This window comes from Lygodium microphyllum, chromosome 28 (assembly GCF_053477565.2).
Source record: "Lygodium microphyllum isolate KBCC chromosome 28, Lygodium_microphyllum_v1.1.10, whole genome shotgun sequence".
NCBI classification, from domain to species: domain Eukaryota; kingdom Viridiplantae; phylum Streptophyta; class Polypodiopsida; order Schizaeales; family Lygodiaceae; genus Lygodium; species Lygodium microphyllum.
This window is the reverse complement of record NC_141162.1, coordinates 20,595,923-20,617,416: the sequence shown is the minus strand read 5'-3', so window position 1 is coordinate 20,617,416 and position 21,494 is coordinate 20,595,923. Positions and strand designations below refer to the sequence as shown.

The 21,494-nt window shown below is 40.5% G+C and overlaps 1 protein-coding gene across 1 annotated transcript; it reads left to right on the top strand.

Annotated features, from left to right (window-relative positions):
- Positions 1–17,649: 17,649 nt before the first annotated feature.
- LOC148011225 (uncharacterized) lies at positions 17,650–20,906 on the top strand. The gene is made up of 7 exons (XM_087670917.1): positions 17,650–18,515; positions 18,806–18,937; positions 19,018–19,134; positions 19,222–19,317; positions 19,478–19,573; positions 19,744–19,794; positions 19,928–20,906. The coding sequence occupies exons 1-7, from the start codon at positions 18,462–18,464 to the stop codon at positions 20,060–20,062; spliced, it is 681 nt and encodes a 226-aa protein (XP_087527043.1). The 5' UTR covers positions 17,650–18,461; the 3' UTR covers positions 20,063–20,906.
- The last annotated feature ends 588 nt before the right edge of the window (positions 20,907–21,494 follow it).

Here is a 21,494-nt window from a genome sequence, read left to right as displayed (position 1 = left end):
TGTAAGCGGTAGCAATTCAATATTGGTATGATTAATGATAGATGAGGAAAGCTCAGCAAACTCATTGAATGAGTTCATCAATGTGTCTACTAAGGTCTTTTCAATAGCAACAATAAATACACTATCATCTGCAAAGTGTTGGGAATAAAAGGCAATGTACCTGACCACTTGGCCTACCCACCCAGCATTGTAATCTATGTGTTATATATCTATCCAGAAAACCAAAAGAGGTACACTATTGTACCCACACATAGTGTCATTCGCTCTCTCTCTCTCTCTCTCTCTCTCTCTCTCTCTCTCTCTCTCTCTCTCTCTCTCTCTCTCTCTCTCTCTCTCTCTCTCTCTCTCTCTCTCTCTCTCTCTCTCTCTTGCATATAGCATCCACCTTGACAATGGTATCACAAGTTTGATACATTCATGCGGTCTTAGGGCTTTCACAGGAGTCAAGTAGATCACTGCTTATATACCAAGAAGGCAGCAGATGGCAGCCTGATAATCTTGGTCTTATATGTGGATGACATGTTGCAGGTAGGGATGTTCATGCCTCGGACTCTCTGAAGCAAAGTCTACATGGCAGCTTTGATATGAAGAATCTTGGTGATACAAATCATATTATTGGGATGCGGATACCCAGGGATAGACCAAAGGGGCTTCGCTATTTATCCCAGCAGTTAGTGCAAAGGAAAGCCCTACATCTGATGATGAGAAAGCTGAAATGGCCAAGATTCCGCATGTTTCAGATATTGGTGGTTTGATGTATGCTATGGTTGCTACACATCCTGACATTGCCTTTGTATCGGGAGTGGTTAGCAGGTATATGGCAAACCCTGGCAAGAAGCATTGGGAAGTAATGAAAGGTATCATGAGATACCTCAAAGGCACAAAGGATTTGTGCATCTGCTTTGGTAAGCACAAGGCATCTGTCATTGGCTTTACGGATGTAGACTATGCTAGACATGTGGCTGTAGGAAATCCACCTCAGGGTATGTATTTACCTTCACCAGGGGATCAGTATCTTGGATATACAGGTTGTAGAAGTCTGTTGCACTGTCTAATATAGAGGCAGAGTATGTGGCTGCCACTGAGGCATGCAAAGAGGCCTTATGGGCTGTCATGTTTGACTGTTGAGCTTGGTATTACCAAGGTTCCTATCCTCTAGTGTGATAGTCAGAGTGCTATCATGTTAGCGTGAAACCCTATCTTTCATGCAAAGACAAAGCACATATAGGTGAAGTATCATTTCATCAGGAAGGTACTTGACAGCAAGAGAATTGAGCTGTTCAATGTACACATTGATGATAATCTTGCAGACCTTTTCAATCACGAAGGGTCTTTTAACAAAGCGGTTTGCCCATTGCCAACAAATGATGGGGATTGGATAGGTATAGTCTCTTTTACTTTGTACATACTTAGACTTAAATGATTCTTTCTCCTCTACCTTTTGGCACACTGCCTTTAGGGGAAGGTTGTCGGGAATAAATGGCAATGTACGTGTCTCTTTTACTTTGTACATACTTAGACTTAAATGATTCTTTCTCCTCTACCTTTTGGCACACTGCCTTTAGGGGGAGGTTGTCGAGAATAAATGGCAATGTACCTAACCACTAGGCCTGCCCACTCGACATTGTACTCTATGTGCTATATACCTATCCAGAAAACCAAAAGATGTACACTATTGTACCCAAACACACACACACACACTCTCTCTCTCTCTCTCTCTCTCTCTCTCTCTCTCTCTCTCATGCATAGCATCCATCTTGAGAATGGTATCACAAGTTTAATACATTCATACAGTCTTAGGGCTTTCACAGGAGCCAAGTAGATCATTGCTTATATATCAAGAAGGCAACAAATGGTAACATGATTATCTTGGTCTTGTATGTGAATGACAGGAGTCTTAGGGCTTTCACAGAAGTCAAGTAGATCACAGTCTTAGGGCTTTCACAGGAGTCAAGTAGATCACTGCTCATATACCAAGAAGGTAGCAAATGGTAACATGATTATCTTGGTCTTGTATGTGGATGACATGCTAATTGTAGGCAAGCATGTTCATGCCTTGGACTCTTTGATACAAAGTCTACATGGTAGCTTTAACATGAAGGATCTTAGTGATACAAATCATATTATTGGGATACGGATACTCAAGGATAGACCAAAGGGGCTTCTCTATTTTTCCCAACAGGAATATATATCCAAGGTTTTGTAGCATTTCAATATGGAGGGGAAAAAGTGATTGGAGTTCCACTGCCTCCATATGTGAAGCTCAATGCAGAGGACAATCCTACATCTGATTATGAGAAGGATGAAATGGCCAAGATTCGACATGCTTTAGCTGTTGGTAGTTTGATGTATGCTATGGTCGCTACACGTCTTGATGTTGCCTTTGTAGTGGGAGCAATTAGCAAGTACATGGCAAACCCTGGCAAGAAGCACTAGAAAGCAATGAAAAGTATTATGAGATACCTCAACAGCACAAAGGATTTATACATCTACTTTGGTAAGTAGAAGGCATCTATCCTTGGCCTTACGGATGCAGACTATGCTGGATATGTGGATTGCAGGAAGTCCACCTCAGGGTATATATTTGCCTTCACGGGGGGATTAGTCTCTTAGATATCTAAGTTGTAGAAGTGTGTTGCATTGTCTACTACAATGGTAGAGTATGTGGCTGCCACTAAAGCATGCAAAGAGGCCTTATGGCTGTTACGTTTGATTGTTGAGATTGGTATTAGCGAGGTTATTATCCTCCATTGTGATAGTCAAAGTGTTATCATGTTAGCATGGAACCCTACCTTTCATGCAAAGACAAAGCACATATAGATGAAGTATCATTTCATCAGGGAGGTACTTGACAGCAAGAGCATTGAGTTGGTCAAGGTACACATTGATGATAACCCTACAAACCTTCTCACGAAGGGTCTTAGAGCAAAGAGATTTACCCATTGCCAATAAATAATGGGGATTGAATAGATATAGTCTCTTCAGCTTTGTACATACTTAGACTTAGCTGATTCTTTTTCCTCTACCTTTAGCCACATTGCCATTAGTAGGGAGGTTATTGGGATTAAAGGGCCATGTACCTGACCATTGGGCATGCTCGCCCAACATTGTACTCTATGTACTATATACCTATCCAAAAAACCAAAAGAGGTATACTATTGTACCTACACACTATATTATTCTCTCTCTCTCTCTCTCTCTCTCTCTCTCTCTCTCTCTTGCATAGCATCCACCATTGAAGCTCCGTTCTCTCTTTGATGATCCCTGCACTTCACAAAGAACTAAGAGGGGGCCATTGGTCCATCTAGCATTGGGAGCCCACAAATTGCTCCATCCTACACTTTCTTGTCAATCTTGCATAAAAGAGGATCATTGTGATTAGTGCAAACAAAAGCATTGCTAGTGGACAACCTTGGCAGATGGATCTCTTGAGAGAATGCAACAATAGCACTGCCGTTAATATTGATGAATGCAGAAGCATTCAAGAATAGATAACTCATTATGTTCTTAAAGATCAGGCCAAAGCCAAATGCTTGAAAAACACCCTTGATGGATCATTAATTAATTCTATTATAGGTTTTGTTGAAATCAACATTTACCCAAACAAACTCATGTTATGATGAGACAAGGCAAGATCCATGGAAAAAAGAAAATTAAGTACTGCATCCTAAATCTTCCTTTTATGAACAAAGCCATCCTACCTAGGGTGAATCACCCTTCCAAGATGATACTTGATTCTCATTGCCAAGGTCTTAGAGAGCACCTTATAGGTGAAATTTAACATTGTCAAGGGCCTCCAATTTGAGACTTTTGTAGTAGCAGGAGCTTTCGAGATAAGCTTAACAAGGCCCTGATTAGCTTTCCCTAACATATTGCCAATCAACCTAACTACGCTCATCAAATCCACTAGGTCATCCCAAAGCCACAAAGCCCCAAATAACTTGGAATAGTTTAGTTGGCAACTTGTCCAATCCAAGGGCCTTGCCCTTCTAGCTTCATTCTCCAAGAAGGAGCAATTGAATCAAAATGGAGATGAGCCCTTCCATGTAGTACCTATGACAATCAATCTAAAGGAGATTAGAATAGGAATATGATCTAAGAAGAAATCTCACTCAAGGCATAGTATTTAACACACCACTTAGCCACCATGCTCGCAATGTCGCAAAGAAGTGATCTAAGTGGCATACACGCTATGATGGGCCAACATGTTTATTATGATAGGTGTGCAAAATATTGGTGCTACCAAGAGCTAGGACGGCTACAAGATAGAGCTCACAACCCTTTCAAAGTTATTCCATGCTTCAATTTCCTCCAACATCATGCATCTCATACTGTGAGTATGGTTGTTAAGAAGGGTAGTTATATTCTAGTCCCTAGCTAGTAGGGTTGGCTAATATGGCGGCCAATGGCCTCCCATTGTTGAGCGCTATAGACTAACATATTATTTGCATAAACTAAGGCAACCCATTGTTGAGCGCTATAGACTAACATATTATTTGCATAAACTAAGGCAATAGAAGACTGCTCCCCCCACATTTCCACCTTCGTTGCCACTACACCACCATCTCCCAATCTCCAAGCCAACTCAGGCATGAGGTCTCCCCTAATTAGCACTAGGATGCCACCACAACCCCTACATCTGAGGTCATGGAAAATTGTGTACCTTGGAATATTCAAAGACCTGCACAAGGCTTCATCTAGCTTCACTTCCTAGAGAGCTGTTACATGCAATTTGTACCTACAGAGAATCCCATACAGAATTTGCTTCTTGAGATAAGAACCCATTCCCATAATGTTCCAGGAGAACATTTTGATTTTAGGTGCGCTTCTGTGGTGATCAGCAGAGCGTATCCAGTGCATCCACGAGTTCATGTCAATCAATTGGAGCGTAAAATTACGATCAACCAGCAGTTGGTGGGCACGGCGTTTCACCACCATGCTTCTTCGCCTACACTTGAGGTCGTACATTTTCCTTGTTTGAGTCAGAGGTAGGCGGCTCAGGTTTAGACTGTGGTTCTTTCCTGGCACCATCTACTATAGCATGAGGAACTTGTGGGGTAGAGGAGGAGGAAGCCTGGTGCCGATGGTGCACACTCTTGCCCTTATCTGTAGATGTAGGATCAGTTGTAGATAGGGTCGATAGTCGAGCAAGTGAGGCATTTCTCAATTGATTTGGATTTGTGCTGCCTTCTTCTCTTCGCCCTTATCACTCGCTAGCTTCTAGGGACAGGCTCGTGCGGCAATGGTAGCTGCATGCATCCGAAAAAGGAGAGAACTTGACAGTGAGTATGATCTCGAGGCTTCAGGGATCCTGCAACTGAAGAAATTCAGGAGATTCATAAAAGGATGCAGACGCAATCCTCCCCCCTGATGACCAGGCCCCCAGGAGTGGCCACAATGGTCAATGCCTCTCCATCCAGCCATGGGGAGAAATCAGGTACAGAGATCCATCCTAGGCATTCGTGTCGAACCACCCCATTTGGTGTAATATAAAGGTTGACGGCCATGGCAGAGCATAGACCAGATTGCCTCTGTACCCAACAGATGAGACCAAAAATTCCCAATCCCTTTCAAAACTTCAAGACAATACCACCAGATAGAAGCCTTTCCCAATAAAGCAGAATTGATGGATGACAAAGGGTCGCCTTGCCCTGGTACATATCCTTGAACCAGCGTGAGAAGTCTACTGTCTTCCTCTGTCTGATGTTGTCACGGGATACAGCCGCCGACGCCTTGTGTAACCGTGCTCCCTTGACGACTTTGGCCCTGCACTCATTGATGTGATGCTCTTGATCCTCTCACAGAACGCGCTCGATCTCAGCCATGTCCTCATTGGGGCTCTACTTAGGGCTTGCTTGTAGCTTGCATTTGCAGAAGATTGCACCACAGGCATGTCGGTTCTTTGATGCTTCAACGAGCCTGTGCCTGCATGCACCACAGACATGTCGGTTCTTTGATGCTTCAACGAGCCTGTGCCTGCATGCACGACAAGGAGATGCGTCATGCATGTGTCTTCAATCAATGCAGCATAATGGTTCTACTGCCGCCACCTTGCTGCTTTAATGTAGTTTCCGGAGGCTTCGTCGCAGTGTGTCTTCTCTCAATATTGGACCATCGAATACATAAATTCTTGATATTCATTCATCCTATAATTACTCTCCGTAATCTGCAAATTTGATATTTGACATGGTAGAATGAAGGTGATAGCATGTTTGTGTGTATAAGGGGTCATTTATATGTCTTTGAAAATATCCTACACCACATGTGTGTGAATATAGATGCCAAATGCGCTCTATGCATGCCAAAAAAGTGATATATAAAACATTATATCTTGCACATGAAAGTAGCAAGCATTTTTATTGGAGGTTGCAATTGTGAAGCATAGCGAGAAAATTTAAATTTTTACTCGAGAGAAATTGTGAGAGAGAGAGAGAGAGAAGATTAGCTATTATTTCATAATGTTAAAGGAACTTCAAGGCTATTGTTGTTTATTACATAGATAATTCTAAATACAAAATAATTGATGCATCTCACAAACCTAAAACCAATCTTGTGTCATTTGTGCGATGCTCTCGAAGCCTCCTCAGTATCAAGATGGGGGAAAAAGATGAGGTCCTTCGATCTTAATATCATATCAAAGTATTTGCCATTACACTTCTTTGAAGTACATATTTACAATTCCTTTTTGTAATACTTTATTACCACATTTCAATGGTTGGAATTTACATGTTTCCTTTCTTTTTCAAGGAGGAAGATAGACATGTATGTCATTAGCTATTATTTCATAATGTTAAAGGAACTTCAAGGCTATTGTTGTTTATTACATAGATAATTCTAAATACAAAATAATTGATGCATCTCACAAACCTAAAACCAATCTTGTGTCATCTATGCAATGCTCTCGAAGCCTCCTCATTATCAAGATGGGGGAAAAAGATGAGGTTCTTCGGTATTAATATCATATCATAGTATTTGCCATTACACTTCTTTGAAGTACATATTTACAATTCCTTTTTGTAATACTTTATTACCACATTTCAATGGTTGGAATTTACATGTTTCCTTTCCTTTTCAAGGAGGAAGATAAACATGTCATGAGCTATTTCACACGATTGCAATTCAATTATGTCTTTATATTTAGAAAAATTTTACATTTCATTAGGATTCCTTGAAAGTTAAAAGGTGTCTTGATATCTTTGAAATTTATAGTATTTATTAATTAATTTGATTAAAAACTGAGGATTGTTGCCTCTTTGATTCAAGTTTTGTGCATTGTTGCATGCAGCCATATGTATGTTGCCTCCTTCATCATGTTTTATTATGAAGAATCGTAGAAGGTGAGGTTCTTTTGGGTCATGAAATACATCTTTCAATAGTATAGATTGAGTGATTTCACGCAAATAAAAGCTAAAGAGGCAAACTAGCTCTAGAATTATGTTTTTCCACAAATCATGGTTGACAATGAGGGGCCCATCTTGTGGCAATAAATGATAACTACATCATTATGGGTGATGTGTGTTGTTTATAGTGTGTGAAGCTTTGCTCACACAAATACAAAGCGAGCAAGATGTAGCCTCTTAAGCTTCGCAATGGTGCCAATTGTGCAAAGTGCAATTAGTGGACTTGATCAAAAAACACCACCTAGTACATTTTAAAAACAACACTTTGAAGTTGTTTGAACTGAGATTCTAGGCAATTTGATACAAATAGATATGCGAAGAGCGTATCGGAGCGAAGGATGTGAATTCATGAGCCTCACACCCAAACCACTACGCCGCAACCTTGGTGGCAAATGTTGAGCTATTGAAGGTCAAGAACAAGCCCTAAAACTTCCAACTGGTGTGAACGCACATCAAAGAACGTTTGTCAGAGTGGGAGTCCAAAGTTCAAACTCGGGGAATTTTTGAAAGGGCAAGCGTGACAAGTCAAATATCACATTTAAGATCGCAAAAAAAAAATAATACAAAATACGCTGATATTAATTGCGGCCACAAAAAAAAGGAAAAAGAATAAAAGGCATTGATTAAGAGCTCTAACTGAAGCTCTGGGAAAATCTGCAGGCGGCATAGTAATATAATCTCTTTAGGGATTATAATAATAATAATAAAGGGAGGGGAAATGCTGGCGAGAGGGAGAGTACGTTGCGTTCCCCTTCTGAGCTTTTTCGGATGAAAATTGAAATGACCTCTCTCTCTCTCTCTCTCTCTCTCTCTCTCTCTCTCATGAGGACTGCGTTTACACACACACACACACACTCTCTCTCTCTCTCTCTAGACTCTCGAGTCTCTCTCACACAATTTGAGTGAATGCGCGAGAGATGTGAAATTCAAGTTTGTGCGCGAGAGTTTCAATGCCCCACTCGTATCAAAAACACCCATCATTCATCCATACACAAACACTCACACGCACACCCACCCCCCACCTACATATATAGACAGCCCCATAGCCTACCCACCCCCAAGCCTTGTAGGTCTCCAAGTGTGAGAAATGTGGCCTCACCCCTCAACAAACCCCTTGTTCACGCAAAACATTACTCGAGAACTTCTCCACACACAAAAGCCTTCCCCACCTTAAAAATATGTATGTAAGTTCTTATTTGAACACCCTTGGTTCAATGCCACCCTCTAGGGCTACAAGGCCAAAAAGGCGCTGCATTTCCTTGCCATATGATAAAAACCCCTCCACAATAAAGCCCCATGAAATGATCTTGGGAGCTTGTTCTCGTGAGGACAAACTAGAAATTGATTTTGGGACAAAACACGAAGACAAGGAACCATAGCAGGGCATATGAGCTAATTTTGAAAGCCGCTTGAAAATAAGATTTGAACTTGTTCCCATTAGGGTGTAGTCGGCACTAGTATGGGAACCATTGGCCAAGTTATTAAGTTTCCATGGCCTTTGGATTCGCCTTCTTATGGTGCCGAACCAATTCGAGCCCGATTTTGATGTCCCAAACCTAGTGTAAACAAGTTGTTTAATGCTCGAACAAGGAGGAAGAAGTCATGTGTCAACCTCCAAACTAGGAGCCATCTCTCTCCTTTCTAATGCAAGGTCCTTTGGATTTACAATCTCTCTCTCTCTCTCTCTCTCTCTCTCTCTCTCTCTCTCTCTCTCTCTCTCTCTCTCTCTCTCTCTCTCTCTCTCTCTCTCTCTCTCTCTCTCTCTCTCTCTCTCTCTCTCTCTCTCTCTCAATCATTTTTACAAAAATGCAAATTTTTAATTAGAAACATTCACAATGTGAGCCCCCATTTGGTCTCATTTGAAAAGTGACAATGGAAAGCTAGTTCTAGTTCTAATTCTCAAAGACATGTGAACAACTCCTTCATTGCCTACCTACTATAGCTCAAAGCTCAAATAGGTTATAAACCCAAAAAGAACTTCATTGCCTTGGTTTTGAACCTAGAAGGGTCATAGACTCTAAAGGAAATTTCCTATCTTTGTTTTGACCTTCCATCCAAAAACATAGCTTTGACTTGGAGACCCAAGGAAGTGGAAAAGGAGTCAACAACCATTTACCTTATATCTTGTTTGTGCCCATTGAAGCTAACAAGTAGCCTTTGGCATAATGGTAAAGTTGAACCTCTCTTATGCTCAACTTGTGAGGTTTTGTGTTTTATTCAACTCCTACAATTATTGAAACTGCTCACTAAAAGAATCCAGCTACAAAGCATATGCAAATTTTGGACAATGTTCAAAATCACAACACCTAAAGTTCTTTAAATAACAACATATGTGTACAACAATATCATATACAGTTATGTGTGATGTCAAGTATATTAAAATGAATGTCATTATAGTGCCCACAAGAGAGAGAGAGAGAGAGAGAGAGAGAGAGAGTGTGTGTGTGTGTGTGTGTGTGTGTGTGTGTGTTTTGCTACCCTAATGGTAATCCCCTTATTTTATTAACCTAGTGACCCAAGTCCGAATCTCCCCTTTTCTATACATGTCCTAAATGATCAAATGGAATGTAGGAGTTGAACAAAGACCTTTTGGTTACTCCACGTTCAACTTAACCAACTGAGCTACATTTATTTGGTCCTCTCTCTCTCTCTCTCTCTCTCTCTCTCTCTCTCTCTCTCTCTCTCTCTCTCTCTCTCCCTCCCTCCCTCCCTCCCTCCCTCCCTCCCTCCCTCCCTCCCTCCCTCCCTCCCTCCCTCCCTCCCTCCCTCCCTCCCTCCCTCTCTCTCTCTCTCTCTCTCTCTCTCTCTCTCTCTCTCTCTCTCTCTCTCTCTCTCTCTCTCTCTCTCTCAACTCTTACCAATCCTACATGGCATATAAATTATATCCTACAATTGCCCAATTCACACACACACACACACACATGTCCAAACAGGAAGTACCTTTTGCCCACTTCCCAAACCTAATCTACAAAAAAAGCCTATGTTGAACAGTCTTAGTCCCCCTATGTCATTTAGCTCATATGTTGCATAAATATGCATGAAGGGATCAACCACATTAAATGGGAAAATGTGAGCCATGGCAAGGGATCTATGTACATATGAGCATAGATCGTCTATGGATTCTCTAATCAGTTTGTTGGCAAAACCTTCCACCTGAAAACGCAAGTGTCCCCCTCCTTCGGGCTCAATTTTTGTGATGGAAGCTCATCACAAAGAAGCTCTTACTCAGGTTCAAGTTGGCCAAAAGAATCTGTGTTAGCCCCATGTGCTCATTTTATAAAAGAGCTAAAGAAGAAGAGAACAATGTTTTTTGGGATTGTCCTCACTCTATTGCAATGTGGACCAAGGTTAAGCAATGGCTTGGGAAAGCTCATCTTAGGTTTGATTTTGGTTTTATTATAGCCCTCATTGGAGATCACCACACTCTAGATACTTCATCTTGGAAGTTCATTAGTTTGGTTCTTAATAGTTATAATCAAGTTCCTTTGGTCCAAATGGAATGATTTCTTCAAAAATGGCTCAAGGAAACCTCTTGCTAAATCTATGGAGGACTTCAAAATAGAAATCTTGATTGTTTTGTTGAACATGAAATCAATGTGTAGACCATCGTTTTTGGAAATATGATGGAATTTATTACAGGTCCCTTATTAAAGGTCAAACAAGACATCACATGTATGAGTACAAACTCAATGAAGGTTTTCGTCCATGTTGAGACTTTTAAGCGATAAATCACCTTATATTAGTCCTTATGGCAATTGTATTGGATATTTAAACAGTTTCAAACAAATGTCTCCATAAATAGTTATTTCTAGAAGCATGGATTGCATGTCCTTTCTCAAATGGCCCTCGTAGTGAGGCCTTATGTCCAACTTGCTATGTAGTAGTATGGTACAAATGGTATCTAAGAAAAAATTCATTAGCGATCACCATTTGTACCAATCAACATTTTATAAAAGGTCTTCACGACTAGTTACCATTCAAATAACCTTTTAGCACTACTCATATCTAGTGTCAAAACTATGGCTTAAAGGTGCTAAGACACACACATCCCAAATGTGTATACAAGCAAGGATCTCAACAAAAGCTCCAATTGACATACATGGCTTGTTCATTGGAAATGACATTGCATAAATATGAACGTACCTTGCACTAGATAGGGCACACAACTCGGTTAAATGGCCCAAGAAAACAAAATATTAGGAGAGCAATGTTCCTTTTGGATAGTGATTTGATGAATGTACTGATGTCAATATACAAATACTTTCATAGGATTGGCTAGAGACATCGCTTTAAATGACTTTGATGTTTGAATTGCAATGAGAACAAAACTTTATCTATTTTGAAAGGTTGAATGTATTTTGGTGAACTCCATTAAATTGAACATGATCCTATAGAAGTTAAGGATCTCAATCATTTGAAATGACTTCTGCATACTCATTGTAAGTTGGCTCTATATGTTCAAATATAAAAAACAATACATATTATAATCGATGATTCCATCATCAAGGCTCGTTAAGTTTAGATGGATCATATATTGAGTATGTTTGTAAAGAGATCTAACATGATGCATGACTTTTAAAAAGGACTTAAGATTGGGCATTGTAGTCAAACTAACCAAGTTATGAGTCAAATGCGGAATATCCATCACACACTGTGCAATCAATCCTTTTAGCATGCACGACATAAAGTGATGGTTAAATAGACCTAGTTGCCCCAACATATCAATGGTCAATGTCATGAAGCACTACATGGATGTGATGTTAAGAGTTATTGCTTAGTGCTTTTAAATAGATTCAATAGCCATTTTGGTAGATAAAAGGACCAATAGCACAACAATCATATATGTTGTTGTAACTATGGTGAAAGGATATCTTGATGATTGGCATAGCAATATCACAACACCCTAAGTGCTCCCTAATAGCCAATGGTCCCCCACTAGAAGATTTCAAACCACGGTGAAATAATGCACTAGGTTAATACTAATTCTCAAATTAGTCCACTGGTTGCTAGGTCATAAGATTGAAAGCTTCGAGTTTTGGCAATGTTGAAAGTGAATAACATCAAATTAGATTAATAAATAAGCTTAATCAACTTGTAGCCCATAATTTTTTAATGTGATGGGGTTTATCTCAACTCCCCTTACTAAAGGTTAAACAAGAGATCACATGCGTGAGTGCAAACTCCATGAAGGCTTTCATCTATAGTGAGACCTTTATGTGATAAATGCCCTCGTATTAGTCCTTATGAAAAATTTGCCAAATATTTATATAATTCCAAAAAAAAGAGTCTCCTTGGTAGTTATTTTTAGAAGCATGGATTTCATGTCCTTCCTATAATGACCATCTCATTGAGGCCTTATGCCCAACTTGCTATGTAGTAGTGGTATAAAAGGGGATTTGACACATGTTTTCATTGGTAGTCACCATGTGTACCAATGGACACTTTATAAAAGGCTTCCATCCAAAGAGTCATTTAGCACCAATCCTATCTAACGTCATGGCCATGGCTCAATAGTACTAGGGCACATGCATATCAAATTTATATATAAATGAGGTTCTCAACCACAACTCCAACTAGCATAGGTGGCTTGTACATTAGAAACAAGGTTGCCTACATTTCAATATATCCTATGCCAAAGCAAACAACTTGGTTAAATGACTTGAGGAACAAAACTCCTAGGAGTGCTCTATGCATTGTAGGAGGTGCTTTTGGAACATGTTGATGTCGATCTAAAAATATATTCATATCATTGGCTAGAAATATCACTCCTGATGACTTCTACATTCTCATTGCAAGGAGAGACAAAACTTTATCTACTTTGAAAGGTGCCATCAATAGACAATTTGATTGTTCCTCAATGAACTCCATCAAATTAAACTTGAACCTACAAAAGTCAAGAATCTTAATCACTTGAAATGACTTCTATATGCTCATTATAAATCTAGAGTATGTGTTTAAATATCAAATGTAATGCATATGTCTAATAGATTATTCTATAATGAAGATTCATTAAATTTAGATGGATCCTAGATTGATTAGGTGTCTAAGGAGGTCTAGGATGAATCATGATTTTCAAAGAGGGCTTAAGGTTAGGCATTTCACTCAAGCTAATTACCTTTAAGAGTTGATTGCCTAATATCCATCACATGTTGTACAATCAATCTCTATGCATGACATAAGGCCATGGTCAAGCAAATATGGTTGCCTCTAGCTTGTCCATGGTCAATGCCATGATGTATTACATCGATATGATGCCAATAGTTATTGCTTTGTGCTTTAAAAGTAGGCATTTGGTACATACAAGGACCAAAAGTATGGCAATCATATCTACTGTTGTAACTATGGTGAGGATGCCATAACGCCTAGTCATAGGGCTACACATGGCAAATATCAAAATACCCAAGTTCTCTCTTACTAATGTGTTGGGATTTCTTATTGGCCGAAAATTCTCGGGCCTTGCTACATGATTGCGTTGGATTGTTTTTTCTTACCAACAATTGGCAACTTGCTTTGTGTGAGGTTGGCTATTGGAATGGATCCTTAAGCTTTAGAGATTGCCAAATCATGCATTGACAACATCCTTTACTTATGTATAGTAGAGCATTAAGATGGTCAAAATGGATGCTCCTTTGCACATGCATGTGTGCACACATGGATGCATGCGTGTGTGCACACATACACGTGTGTCACACACTCTTGCACGTAGTGCACATAAATAAACTTCTGAGATTAACTAGATTTTTATGTTGCCTATTTTGCTTGAGGGGAAACAGCCCTACAGGGAAATGAGAGGTTGGGTCCCCACTCTACAATTTCTACCCTTTTTTTAATTGCAATACAATTAACCCTTTCAACAAAAAAATAAAATAAAAAGTGAAGTGCTTATTGCTTGAGGGAAAATAGCCCCTAAAGAGAAACGAGGGGGACAAAATGAAGTGCTCAATTCTAACCATAAAAAGGAACAAATATGAATTCATAGGGTGCTTTCACATCTTATGGGTTTTTGCCTATTCTACCTTGCTACCCTCACCCTCCCAAAGTTCAATTATAACCATCCTTGTGTTATGGATTTAAAGTAATCTCCTTCTCTCTAACCTATCTTCACAACCTATTCACACCTTACATGAGCAAGTTATATAAGTTTGAGTATCCAAGTCCAAGAGAAGGAGTCATGCATTCTCACTTGTTGAATGTAAACATATCCATTGGAACAATAAAGGTACCTTGTCTTGTCTTGTCTCTCGTGTTGATAGTACAATTGAGTGTACAAGTAGTAAGTGAAAAGGAAGGGACTTTTGATACTTAATGACAGCTCCCCTTTTCTATCTTTCATTATGCTTTCTCTCTTGTCACTCTAGATAGTTCAACCCCCTTTATATGTGCTTTGCCTTTGTCTTTGAAGTTTGTGTAACATCACTAAGGCAACCTACTAGAGTCGGTAGTCTAAGAGCATGAAACCTAACTTGTCATGTAGGAGTGGTCCCTTTATCGTGTGGCAAATAGTCGTACATGGCTATTGGCAAGGCATTATACTAATCTCAACAATTATATCTCCTACTTGGAGCATTATATGAGTAAGTTGAAGTGTTCTTGCTTTGTAGTTCAACATAATATAATGTTTATTTAGCCACGCATTTATAGGCTAATAATGTAACAACTTGACCATGACGATGCTGCCACACTTCATGATTTTTATATTAATTCACAATTGGAGTCATAGGTCATTTACACTGGCTTGATGTTAGACACTGGACCTAGGAAAAATTGCTTTTCTTGATGTAATCAAGTGATGCAAATGCTAATGTAAATGAATCTTGGCATCACATTAAGCATGTGTGAAATGATGCCATGATCTTAGCATGGCTTTTTTAGGGTGCTATGACATCTCAAGAAATATATGCACTCACAAATGAGAGAAGATAAGACGTATGACATTCATTTAAACCTTAACATAATTTTGAATTGTCATTTGTTTTTGGACATCTCGCTTCAAAACTATATTAGAGTGGAAATACATTTCTAGCTTGGTTTAAAGTTTTGCAATGCTTATCAAGCATCTCTTGGATTAAATCATCATCTAAGATGGCATTACCTTAGATAGGAGTGCAAGAGTTTGGTTCTTATGATAGAGGAGCACCCATCTCTTATGTACGATGCCCATCACTTCATTTTGCATTATCATGTAATGACATAATAATGTGGTTTATTATGGGCCAATTGGGCCCTTGCATTTTGAGATTTGGAGTAAATAAGTGGGGAGCCTTGTTCATGTAGTGTCTAGCTAGAACTATTTTTTGGATATGATACAAAAGCTTTCAACACGATAATTCACATGTTTTCTCCTAGATTTTGCACATAGATTATAACTAAGTTAGCTCAAGTTCTTGAATTTAATAACATCATCTTTATTTTTTTGAGAAAATTTTAATACTTCACTTGGGATCAAGGATCTTCTAAGGAGACTTTTGGTAGAAGATACAAAAACTTGTAAATTGTAGTTTAGAGGGATTTTGAACTCAAAGTGCCCATGAATTTCAATTTTATAAGTAAATTCAAAAAGTTTAAAGGTATTGATATTTTTAAATGCAAAATTTATAAAATAAAACTTTAAATTTAATTTATGTATTTCTACAATTCATTTTACACTATACAAGTGCTTATAAAACCCAAGGTTTAATGTCAAATGAATTGTTAAATTTTGAAAACACATTGACCGAAATATTTATTCAATTGCAAAAATTTGGGATATTTAAGTGAAAACATGACAAAAAAACCATCAAAATCTAAGAAAAACTTGTAATTAAAGTGTATCTGCTTCCATAAATGTATTTGTGTGAACATTTTATGAAACCTCAGATTTTCATTAGCATTGCTTGAGGCAACAATGTCTAAGTTTCTCATGCTCATTGACTTGAAGTGGGGGTGTGAGTGGGAAAAAAGGAAAGAAGTAACATGGTCTTTGCATGTAATGGCTTTATTAGCTAGATCGACTAGTAGCAAACTTAGCCATGCATGAAGAGCCCATAACCCTCGAGGGGGCTTCACACACAGACATGGCCAAAGGAGAAAGTTTGTTAGTTCTTCCATTCTCATGAGTTAGAACAATAACTATTCCAAAAGAGGCGTAGTTTTCATCTTTGAAGCTTGGCTTTTGAAATCATGTGTGAAGGCCCTCCAATACAGTGTGCATAAGGCATAACGAAGGATCTTTCTTTTTGGAATATTCTAAGTTTTTTAGAAACTCATTTGTTGCATGGCTATTAGTGAAAATAGCCTCGTAAAAGGTTGTGAACATTGTCCTTCTTCGTTCAGACTTTCCTAAAAGGAATGGGATACTTAGCCATGGAACAAAGCTCACATGCATGCATGCCATAACTTTTTGGTTACCTATAAGTTGATGTCTTTCTACCTTACGATCGTAGATGACTTGATTCCTCATGAGGTATTGGCATCGAAAAAGAGTCACTATGGTGAATGCTTTACTGACATTGCGAATTGCGATAAACATGCAGTTTAACCAAGGTCCTTCGATAACCATGGGAAAACTTGTGTCCATGTAGTACAATGTGTTGTTCAACCACTAGTGCCTATGACATGGAGCTATTCTATTGGTATTTAAAAAAACAAAGGCCATTCTACAATGGATATTTCGCGATAGTCAAACCAATCTTGCTATGTATGAAGAGTGAATTAGTAGATGATTGTAGTTACTAGTTAGTTGGATCAAATCCCGTCAGTCATTTGCGTGGCATATGAGTATACAGGTAAGCCCCCAAATATTTCTATACTAGGTGCTCGCGCCTAGGAGCGCCGGGGCGGGCATGATTTTTGCGGGGGGCGAGTGCTAGACACGTGGCACCTGCCCCCGCGTTCTCTTTTTTGTTTTTGTGGGGGAGGTGGGGGGCTGCCACGTGGCACCCGCCCCCCACCTCTCCTTAACATATGAGTATATAGGTAAGCCCCAAATATTTCTATACTAGGCGCCCGCGCTAGGAGTGCCGAGGCGGGCGCGATTTTTGCGGGGGCGGGTGCTGGAGCGTGGCACCCGCCCTTGCGTTCTCTTTTTTTTTTGTGGGGGAGGTGGGGAGCTACCACGTGGCACCCGCCCCCCATCTCTCCTTAACTAATAGTATAGATATAGATGAGGAAAACAAAAAGAAGAGGGTTAAAGTATAAGGTTAAGAAAGGTTCCTCAATATAAGCTATCTACAAAGGGTTTCATTTTCTCTAGTGCAAACAAAGAGAGAGAGAAGGGCGGGGGGCCGGGGGGGCGGAGAAACAGGCACAGAAAGAAGGAAGGAAAGTATGGTAGCCTGTAGAGACCAGTACAACAAAGGCTTTGCGAAATTTTGCGAATGCTACAACAACTCCTCTATCCCCCCTTCCCCCCCCCTTCCTCTCTCTCTCTCTCTCTCTTACTTCTGTTCTTCTTCCATTCCTGCACGAGACTTCTTTTGACCTCAAATCTTCCAAAATTCGAAGGCGTGTGCAAAATACCTACCATCCCCCGCTCTCTCTTCTGCCTGCCTGCCTGCCTGCCTGCCTGTCGGTGCTTCGTCTTCACTTCCTGCTTCTCATCCTTGCCCGTCCTTTTTTACCTTCTTCCTTCCTTCATCCTTCTGCACTTCCAATATCGCCTTGCCTTAAAGCTGCTTTCCTCTCTCCATTTTTCCTTTTCTCATTCGCACCAGCAGGCAGACCTTTTCATGCAGATGCAGGAGAACCTGCCGCTTCTCCCCTGTACAGGCTTTTTGACCAGGTAAATTGAGCCTGCTACAGGCCTTTCATGCAGGAGAGGAGTATCATATTCGGATGAAAAGAGACCTCGAAGCTGCAGGATATGTTGGCATCATGTAATGGATGAAAAGTGAGAAAGCCTGCCATTTTTTCCCTCGTGGTTTCTTGCGCCTAGGAGAGAGAGACGTATAACCTTACAGTTTGGAGTCATTGCGCTTCAACTGGACATGCGAACAGGCGCTGTCGTTCAGGTCTGCTGCGGATGATCGAACTTTGCTTTTGTGCTTAGCGAGTTGAAGCTGATGTTTCGTCAAGATTAATGCAATGGAGAATGCGCATCTCTTTACAGCAGCTACCATCTTAAGCCTGGTCGATTTGGTAAGTGTGTTGGATGAAGGAGACACGGAGAGAGAGGGAGAGTCTTAATTGCGTCAATGTTTGTGCGTAGTATGAATGCGAGCTATCTGTATCCCTGTCTAATTCGCTTCCACAGAAGCTTGTGAAGCTCAGCTGTAGCGTTATCGTATCCTTTGTCTCAATGCGAAGACTTGCATTGTAAAAATCACCAGTATTATCCGGCACTTGATTAGCATCTCTGTTTGCTACGTGTACCTCTTAAGCAGTTTTTCGTCTTATTGTTTGTTTTCCTCGGTTCTCTTCTCTTGCAGTGTGTGTTGGCGGCATTTTTGTGGTATCAATTCTCAACCGTGTACTTCGCTTGGCACCTTTGCCCTATGATAGTAAATCGGATTTGTGAACTGATTGCATTCTTACTTCCTGGAGGCATGCTTCCATCGCTGGTAAGTGGTCCTCCGTTTTGTCGGGCCTGTACTGGTGTTTTTCCTGTACCATAACCACACTACTCTTTGAGCCTCTGCAGTTTGCGATCGTTCAAGTCCCGCTTTCTTTATTTTCCACTACTGTCTACGCCAACAGGCATCAACGCCTGCAAAACAAATTGCTGCTTGCAGTGTATTGCACCCTGCTTGTCTACGAGGTAAGGCCTCTCTTAAACTCAGAGTTGAGTGTAATATTTGCGTGGAAGTCGTTCGTTGTGTTTGATTGTGCCAGTTTTTCTCCACAGTTACTGGTGGCTGTCCTGATGATCAAGATGGGAAGATATCTAAAGCTTCCGTTGCAGTCTGGAGCTCAGCAAGCTGCACCCACTCCTAGTGAACAAGTAAGTTCATGATACTGTTATTAATCATCCGAGAGCCCTATTCTGCCATGGGTGGCCCTGGGAGTGCAGGATTCTACTCGAATGTGCATGCTAGCGTTTGCTGCAGTGTTGCAAATTCGGGAAAATTTTCAAAGCCTAACGGAAATTTGAAACTTTACAGGCACCCCAACCTTACATCGCCCTGCACATGTTTGCCCTTTTTGCACAGCCTGTGATGCCAGCCTGCCATTTTGTGGGCAACTCGGCCCCGTACGAGGTACTGTGGTAGTCGAATCATTTGGTTATCTACCGGGAATACACTTACTGTAGTAGGCGTGAGAGGAGACAGATTTGGCTCATTGCTTTCTTTTCAAGGGGTTTGCCTTGCTAACTTTAGTGCGAGCGATAAGCTGGAAAAGCCTAGCTAATCGAAGATGTAATTGACAGGGATCTCAACTTGGGGGCTTCGTCACGGTCGAACAACCAGATGGCAAAAAGGTTTGAGCTTTTCGAAAGTTTATCTCAATGATTTATTGAACGTCTGCTTTGCTTTTCCCGCGATCGATATCGTGCGTTAGTTCGGTGGCTTTTTGATTGACGGGACTAGGCTTAAACGTACAATGTAATGCAGGTGATGCTCGGAAAGATTTTGCAACCCAAAGATGCAGAACAGGAAAAGGCCGCTGGCAAGATGGTGGATCTCACTGGCATCCGAACCATGGGTCCGATGGGATCCGTAAGCGCGGGCGTGTGCGATCAGGTGTGAGAAGAACTAAAGTACAGGGATTCTATTACTAGAGTAAAGTACAAGGTCTCCATTATTAGATGTCCAGTCCCACCAAGAAAGCCATTGCCTGTGCTGAGAAACTCGTGAGTGGTTCAACACGACGCGAAGAGAAGCTGCTTGGTGTACAGTGAACATCAATGAGCGGGTCGCAGCTGTGCAGCCGTGAGGGAGTTATGCCAGGAGCCTTAACACCGAAATTTTAGTCGGTCGAGTGCCATTTCAAGGGCCCGGTTTTTGACAAAGAATCTTATTTGTCCCGTAAGCGATGCGCCCTCTATAGAATATACACCGACTGGTGGATCTCTATACCCTTTGCCAGGATTTCTTTTTTTCTGGCCTTAGCAGACCAAAACCGTTATGTAAACTAGTTGCGGGAGCAGTCCAAAGGAAATGGTTGTAGTGCTGGCCTCCCTCTTGCCGCGCTTGGAATTTAAGAAGGCAACTTCGGCAATCGGCAGCTCTGTCATTTTTTGCAGTTTGGGGGAAAAACGGAAAAGTTAATGACCACATGAAGTTTTACGTCTTTTCTCTCTATAGAAGGCAAGCTCAATTTTCAATGAAAATGTGGAAAATTTGGCCAAGTATAGATTTGCCCCACCATAGGGCTCGTATGCTGTCTGTCTATTAACACAAGATAATGCTTCTTAATAAGTCTGGGATGATCAAAATTGAGGTATGCACCTTGTTCCACCAAACTCAGAGTGTGTAGAGGCAAGGCTGTTCCTGTGGACTAGCCTTTCGCAACTACTTGATAAGGCCTGTAACAACCTTATACCCTACAAAGTCACAAGTGCATGGAAATTGGAGTGGCATCTTCAACTCATATTTTTATTCAGCCTAGTTCGTGATTTTAACTTGCCTGTAAAGCACGGTAACGCATGGTAACAAAGCTTTTATAGTCACTTGAACGAGTTTGTAGCAATCTGACTCTTGTAGGATATAGGAAGTAGGTGCTTTTTGCTTTCTTTTGCGTGTGGAAGTTGACAACCAAGGACCGGGAGGTAGGGTTTTTGCTTTGTTTTGCATGTCGATTTTGACTTGGTAAGAAATTTTATAGTCTCACTTGGAAAATGTATACTTCAGCCCCATAGAAGGGTCTATTTAAGGCAAGGGAGGTAAGGCAGGTGCTTTTTGGTAAACATTGTACTTCATTTTGCATATTGATGTGACTACCTCAATATATAAAGCCTAAGGCCTTCATTCTTAGAAGGGTGAAGTTTTGTTCTACCTTTGAAATATGTTGATGTGACTACCTCAATATAAAAAGCCTAAGGCCTTCATTCTTAGAAGGGTGAAGTTTTGTTCTACCTTTGAAATGCAATGAAGAAAATTTGAGAAAAGAGCTGTAAACATTTTGTGAGAAATTGATCACCTCGTTCTACTTACAAAAATTCTTTGGTCCTCTTTAAAA

Coding starts and splice junctions, on each gene's coding strand:
- LOC148011225 (XM_087670917.1), top strand. CDS start 18,462: ATGGAGAATGCGCATCTCTTTACAGCAGCTACCATCTTAAGCCTGGTC. Junction 18,938..19,017: donor GAGGCATGCTTCCATCGCTG/GTAAGTGGTCCT, acceptor GAGCCTCTGCAG/TTTGCGATCGTTCAAGTCCC. Junction 19,795..19,927: donor AACAACCAGATGGCAAAAAG/GTTTGAGCTTTT, acceptor AATGTAATGCAG/GTGATGCTCGGAAAGATTTT.